Below are 7436 nucleotides of genomic sequence, written 5' to 3'. Positions count from 1 at the left end.
GTGTCACTGCGGTTTTCTGTGTGTGGGGGGGGGGGGTGGGGGGGGGGGGGGGGGGGGTTGGGGTGAATTATTAGAGTGTCGGAATAGGATCTGGGAGACCCAGGTTCAAATTCCCTCTCGTGCCGTGGGTGCTTGCTGTGTGACCTTGGGCCAGTCGTACTCCCTCAGCCTAACCTACCTCGCAGGGCCGTTGTGAGGATACAAACGGAGGAGAGGAGAAGGATATAAGTCACTTGGGTCCCCATTGGGCAGAAAGTTGGGGGGTATAAATAAATTAAATAAATAAATCCTCCACAAGCCACTGATGCCCTGACAAAAGGGGCAAGTGGGACATCTGGGCGAGCAGGGATGCTGGGGAGAGAGGGAGGGAAGACATAGCAGTTCCACATAAAGTGTTGTCATTCTCTTTATTCTACAGCAATGAATGTGGTTGACAGAGAGGATCAAGCGGTGAAGGTCATTTAGGGTAGGTGAGAGAACTTCAACAAGAGAGATTGTTCACAGGGAATGCAGATCGAAGGGCATGACGGACGGGGTTCCTCAGACCAGCCATGCCCCTTTCTTTTCTTCTACAGCTTAAATACCTACACCCCGCTTTTCCACGTTCATGTTCAAAGTGGCTTATAAAATAGAACAAGCAAACAGAAATCTCAATGCACTGACAAGCAAGAGACATTGGACACAGAGCAGTGCAGAGGGGAGAGACGAGGACGATCGGGGGCCTGGAGACCAAGCCCTGTGAGGAAAGGCTGAGGGACTTGGGGATGTTCAGTCTGGAGAAGAGGAGGTTGAGGGGGGGACATGATTGCCCTCTAGAAGTCTTTGAAGGGCTGTCCCTTGGAGGAGAGCAGGGAGTTGTTCCTGTTGGCAGCAGAGGAGAGGACTCACAAGAATGGGTTTAAATTAAGGGCAGGAAGGTACCAGCTGGATATTAGCAAAAACCTTTGTACAGTAAGAGTTGTGCCACAGTGGAATCAGCTGCCTAGGGAGGTGGTGAGCTCCCCCTCCCTGGCAGTCTTGAAGCAGCGGCTGGACAAACACTTGCCAGGGATGCTCTAGGGCTGATCCTACATCGAGCAGGGGGTTGGACTCGATGGCCCATAGGGCCCCTTCCAACTCTGTGATTCTATGATTCAGCAGAGTTAACAGCAAGTGAGGATGAAACCAAGCTTCTCGGTTGGATTCAGATCAAAAGCATGAGAAAAGAAAACCGTTTTTGCCTAGCACCTGAACAATAACGACGTGGACAACAGATGAACATATCTGGGGAGGACGGACCTAAGGTGCCACTACACAGAAAGCCCTGCCTCTGGTCATCACTCGCCTCATCTCCAAAGACAGAGGAATCTATGATGATCTGATGGATGGGCACGTACATCCAGAAATAGAACTTCAGGAACAGAAGTGGTTTAGTTCTATGTAGTCCGAAGCCTCCTTATTGGGTGTTTCTCAAGAACCCGCAGGTGTCCTGAAAACGCAGACCATGAATAAAAACAGGGCACTGGTTTGAAAGAGAAGGCCCAACTTCTGCATCCTCCTTTACAATGGAACCACCCGTCGATTTCCACAAGACTGCTTTAACTCCTGAAGAGGCATCTCAATCATCACCGTCAATGCCAGTCCAACAACGAATGTCATCAGGCAGTGTCCAAGGAACAGGTAGAACTAGGAAGAGGAGCACAAGTGGAGAGAGAGGATAGGTCAAGATGGGTCTGTCTACAGCACTAGAAAAGAGTTAAGAGTCCAGTAGCTCCTTAAAGACTAAGAAAATTTGCGGTAGGGTGTGAGCTTTCGTGAGTCACTGCTCACTTCTTCAGAGCTCATACCCTGCCACAAATTTTGTTAGTCTTTAATGAGATAGAGGAGTTATCCTGGAGGAAGGGGGCTATGGCTTCAGGGGCAGAGCATCTGCTTTGCATGCAGAAGGTCCCAGGTTCAATCCTTGGCATCTCCAGTTAAAAAGTACAGGTGGTAGATTGTGTGAAGGACTTCTACCCAACATCCTGGAGAGCCATTGCCCGTCAGAGAAGCCAAGGCTGACCTTACAGAGGCCCATTCTGCCTCTAGCATTCGCTCTGTTGTTTTACCAAACCCACACTGGAATGGGAAAAGATGTGGCCCAAAACCACATCAAAATGCCCTGGGCCAACACCATACTGACTGCAGAGTCACCCCTGAACGGCCATGGAACGGCCCTAAATCAATGCAGACAGTACCAGAAAACCAAGAGATCAAAAGAAGTGAAATCAGCATGCAATGTGGAGGCTTCCATAAAATCCAGCAATCAAAGAAAGTGAAAGTGGCTTGCAATGAAGAAGGGAATTTCTGTTCCAGCGTGGGTTTGGTAAAACAGCGGAGCAAATGCTAGACGCAGACTGGGCCAGAGTATAAAGTAGGGTTATTCTTGGGCAGGAACGCACAGGAACAGACTTCCAGCTGACTTCAGAGTTGGCCACGGCCATTACATGCCAAACCTCTGCATGCCTGGCTACAGAGGGAAGGCCTGGAGAGCGACCCCCCCCGGCTATTCCAAGATGGGTAGGTCAGGGGGGGTCCTGGAAGGATCGGGGAGACATTTAAATGCCTCCCCGTGCCTTCCCCGGCCTGTCCAAGGGCCGGCTTGCCCAGGCAAGCCAAGGGAAGGCATGGGGGTGTGGCCTAATATGCCAATGAGCTGTGCTGTCAGGGGTGTGGCCTAATATGTTAATGAGTTTCTGCTGTTGGGAGTGGCCTATTATGCTAATGGAATCCTGCTGGGCTTTTTCTACAAAAAAAGCCCTGGTATAAAGAAGCTTCATGTGTTTGTGTGTTTTCACTCTGGCACAGTTATGTATATGAAGTCTAGGCGTTCCTCCAGAGGCAACAGGTGGCTGTAAAACCACCGACGGTGACATACCGTTCGGTAGCCGTGTTCACATCGCCCTGGTTTTACTGTGTTGGTAAGAGTGGAGAACAAAGAGAAGAAAGCTTTATCCTCCCCTTGCACTGATGGCTACTGGAGAGCTGCAGAAACAGCAAACAGTATACAGCCCTTTCATGACTGTACCAGTTTACAGGTGAGAGACTGTGGATTTCCACGGTCTTCTTTAGAGGAGGAGGGTAGGCTTACCAAGTGGCGGCGGGGGATCCGCATGTCTTCACAGTAGGGTTGCCAAATCCAAATTGTCCGGGAGCGGGGGGCTCCCGGACGGCGTCCTCTTTGCGCGCGCCACGTGTGTGTCACCCGGAAGTGACGTCACACGCTGGGGGCGGGGCCATGCCATTTGAGGGGAAAACTCTTCGTCACTTCCGGGTGACGCACATGCGGGGGTGGGGTTTCCCCCGGGCCCCGATTCCGCGGGAGCGGGAATCGGGGCTCGAAACCGGGGGGAATTCCGTCCCCCGGGGGGGGTTGGGAACCCTACTTCACAGGATCCCTGCCGCGGGGATGACGACACGCGTTGCACCCACCGTCGCCAGGATGTGACGCTACGCGTCGCTCTTGCAACAGGACTCCAAACAGCCCCGTTGCCAGAGCGACGCATTGCGTCACATTCTGGCGACGGTGGTGCAATGCGTATTTCCGTCCCCGCGGCAGGGATCCTGTGAAGACATGCGGATCCCCCGCCGCCACTTGGTAAGCCTAGAGGAGGGGGAGACAAACTCCCCTGTCTAGCAGGGAAGTTAGTATGCCACGGGGGGGGGGAGTTATAGACAAACTTTGCTGACATGCTGGTGGCGGTGGTGGAAAGTGCAGTCAAGTCACAGCCGATTTATGGCAACCCTGTAGGGTTTCCAAGGCAAGAGACGTTCAGAGGTGGTTTTGCCATTTGCCTCTCTCTGGGTAGCAGCCCTGGACTTCCCTGGGGGTCTCCCATCCAAGTACGAATCAAGCCCAACCCTGCTTAGCTTCTGAGACCTGACAAGATTGGACTGGCCTGGGCCAGTCAGGGTCTCTCTGTGTGAGATATGCTAGCTTTCAGCATTCAAGTATCTGCCTCCCCACCCACACTCTGAAGTGGTGTAGTCCAGGCTGGGCTTTTATCTCCTTCCTGCTGTAGTGCTTAAGCTCTGGGTGGACAAGAGGCTCCCAGGAACCACACTGGGGGTGTTTTGGGCTGTAGCAGGAGAGAGGGAACAAGGTAGTTGCATTTGCTGACGTAACTCCTTCCTTCAGCAGCCTGTGCCTGCCGATAATATTAGGGAGAGACCAATGAGCTGAACATCTAGCTAGATCTTGAATGCATTCATACGGCACCACCATTGTTAAGCAATTAAGAGATACCGCTAGCACTTTACGATATTGAATTGTTTTTAGATGATTTTATGATCATTTCGACTGTATTTATGCATTTACTTTTATGCATTTACTTCTGCCGGGCCTGCAAGATGGAGCTCTTCCACCAGGCCTTCAACTAGGAGTCGCCCCCGACAAAGAACTAGGCTTGCCAAGTCCCCCCCGGGGGGCGGGGAAAACCCCGCCCCAGAGGCCCGTTCCCCGCCACCGGCGGATTGGGCCCCGGGGGGGAACTCCAGCCCCACGTGCACATCACCTGGAAGTGACGCGAGTACGCCGGACACGCTGGGGGCGGGGTCACGGTCATCCGAGGGAAAACTCTATGGTTTTCCCTCAGATGGTCCTGGCCCCGCCCCCAGCTTGCCCAGCGTACCTGCGTCACTTCCGGGGAATTGAATTGCTTCTCTTTAGACAATGTCGTAACAGTTCTAAAAACAAACTTTTATTTCCCGAAAGCAACATTTACCATGTTGATGTCAGAGTAGTGCATGAGAGTTTCCTGAAGTCCGTTGTACAGCAAGATCAACATGGGATGCGCCAAATAGCAGGCGTAGCTGATTTTTGCTACCACAGCCCAAATGCCCCATGACAGCAACCAGTTGATGAAACCTTGTAAGGGAAACAAAATGCACATACCCTAAGAGGCAAGGTCTTGTCGGTCTCTCTAGGCTTTTCCGCACTCTTCTTTTCATCGCTCATGTGCCCATACTGCTTTGGTTCCCCTCCCCTTTCTTCATGTGTATTGCTCCCTCTAGTGGTCGCTTTGGTATTACATCACTGTATCTCCGGAATATTTCCCTGCACATTTAAGTTGGAGGGAAATACACTGGAGATACAGTGAGATAATAGCAAAAAGAACACTAGAAGGAGCCAAACTTATGCAGTAAAGAAAAAACAAACAAATACCAAAGCAACACAGGCGCACAACTGATGAAAATAAGAGTGTGGAAATCTGATCTTTCTCCATCAAAAGCTAAATTTAAAACCTAGGCACGCCTAAAAAGCTGGGGGGGGGGGACACATGCACAAAGAAACATGAGTGGAGCATCAGGAGTGGACAGGCACACAGTCCACACCATCAATCATGGCCCACTTCACCAACCATATTGTACCACTTCTTTCCCAGCGGCTAATCAGTTAAATGGACTTCCCAACCAGTGATCAAGGGGTGGGTGTGCTATTTTCACATTTCTGCCTTATTCGCATTCCTACACTCCAGATGGGATCTCGGAGAGGATTTCCCCAAACAAAAAAGTACCCCATACCCCCTCTGTGCCGTACCTCCAAAGCCTTCCTCACAAGCAAAAATGATCCACCCCACAGCAGCTGCCCAAACTGTCCGGTGAACGGCCTGGTAAAGGGCCACAGAAAGTGAGTAGGCATCGAGGGAGGCCTCTAAGGTGTAAGCCAGAGTGACCACCATGAACATGGAGAACATTGCACAAAGCCATCCGAGAGAAGCCTGCGTCTGCAAAGACAAAAGAGCAGCTATTATAGTTGCATGCGGAGGGGCTGTAGCTCAATGGCAGAACAACGGCATTGCACATATAAGGTCCTGAGCATCTCCCTGGCATCTCCAGTTAAAGGATCTCCAGTAGCAGATGTTGGGAAAGGCTTTTATCTGTCCAAGACTGGGTTAGATGGACTGATGGAATGACTCAGTACCAGAGGCCTTCATATGCTGCTTTTATGATCACCTCCTCCTGTAGTTAAATCTATGGGATTTAACTTTGCTTCTCCTTCCAGTCTGTCTCTTAAATCATCACCATGCCTTGGGGGTCTCTTGATTTCTCCTCTGCAACCACTTTCTTCTGTCCTCGTTTTTGGAAAATTTGGTAAAAGTAGTTAGATATTCAGAGCTTGCAATGGATCTTTGTTCACTGGAGAGAAGGCATATTCTTTCTATGTAAAAATCTTTATTTCTAAAGGGAAGGGTACATGGGAAATCTACAAAACAACAAACCCTTAAGACTACATCCTTGCTGTTACAAGTACAACAACAGACAGACTGACCGCACAGTTGGTAATGGAGATTCTTCTTTCTTCTTGACCCCTAGAAGGAAATCACCTGAATACATTAACCAATGATTGTTAGTAAATAGGCTCCCATTTCCTGGGCTTTCTCCCCATTGGCTTTGTGCCAGGCTACCTTCCAGGTCAGTCTAAACAATAGCCCACAAGGTAAACACATTAACCCTATAATGACTGAATTTAGACCTTGCAACACACATATTTCCAACACTCATCTCTACATCCTTCCTTCTTTTCCGCACATTGCTTCTATTGTTTCACTGTTTTACACAGTTCCATGCATAGCGTTCCTCTGTTCTGTTCCACCATTTGTTTTCTTTTGGAACTACTGGTGGACTTGCTTTTTCCAGAATAGAAGGTGTGTGTGTGTTTGTGTGTGTGCATCACTGAGCTGAAGAAGTGCGCAGTGACTCACGAGAGCTCTTACCCTGCCACATATTTTGTTAATCATATATACCCGCCAACCCAGCGGTTCGAAAGGTAAAAACAACGAGTAGATAAATGGGTACCTGCCCTAGGTGGCAGGGGGCACCCACCTCCTGGTTCTGTGCCAGGAGTGTTGGCAGCAGCAACGGAGGTGAAAGGCGGCAGCGGCGAAAAACAACAATGGCGGCTGATATCCGGATGACCAAGACCTGACGGAAGGCAGAGCGAACGCAGGATGCGAGACGCAGGCAAAGCGGACGCAGGACGGCGCAGCCCGGCTGGAGCCGGAAGGACGTGAGACGGAAGCTGCAGCCGAAGAAGCATTCGCGCGCAAAAACACCGAGCCTCCGGGAGAAGGTCGCCGGACAGCCAGAAACAAGCCAGAAAAATGACAACAACATGTGGACCCCGCCGGGAGAAGAGAGAAGGCTCTGCCAACCGGGTGTCGATAGGGAAGTCCCTCCCCTTGTGAAATGTGGCCCTAGGTAGGTCTAATCACTACTATATAGTAGTAAGTCTGTAAACCGCTCTGAGACCCACTAGGGGTTATGGGCGGTATATAAGCCTCATGTAAATATATATATATATACTCTGAGACCCACTAGGGGTTATGGGCGGTATATAAGCCTCATGTAAATAAAAAAAAATCAATCATGACAGGAGGTGGGGGTGCTGGTGGAGTGTCCCGGTTCGGGTCCGGAGG

At 50.6% G+C, this 7436-nt stretch overlaps 1 protein-coding gene across 1 annotated transcript in view; it reads right to left on the bottom strand.

The window, feature by feature from the left end:
• Positions 1-1539: 1539 nt before the first annotated feature.
• The window catches only part of LOC107105805 (nose resistant to fluoxetine protein 6-like), a 41915-nt gene continuing 36018 nt past the window's right edge, over positions 1540-7436 (bottom strand). The window contains exons 9-11 of the mRNA XM_015405833.1: positions 5558-5744; positions 4743-4885; positions 1540-1665 (exon numbers count right to left, since the gene is read on the bottom strand). Coding sequence (XP_015261319.1) covers positions 1540-1665; positions 4743-4885; positions 5558-5744 — 456 coding nt within the window. The remainder of the gene's footprint in view (positions 1666-4742; positions 4886-5557; positions 5745-7436) is intronic.

The sequence above is a fragment of the Gekko japonicus genome, unplaced genomic scaffold (genome assembly GCF_001447785.1).
Source record: "Gekko japonicus isolate JY-2015 unplaced genomic scaffold, Gekko_japonicus_V1.1 scaffold201, whole genome shotgun sequence".
Classification (NCBI taxonomy): Eukaryota; Metazoa; Chordata; class Lepidosauria; order Squamata; family Gekkonidae; genus Gekko; species Gekko japonicus.
The sequence above is the reverse complement of the archived record's forward strand: the minus strand, read 5'-3'. Positions and strand labels throughout refer to the sequence as shown.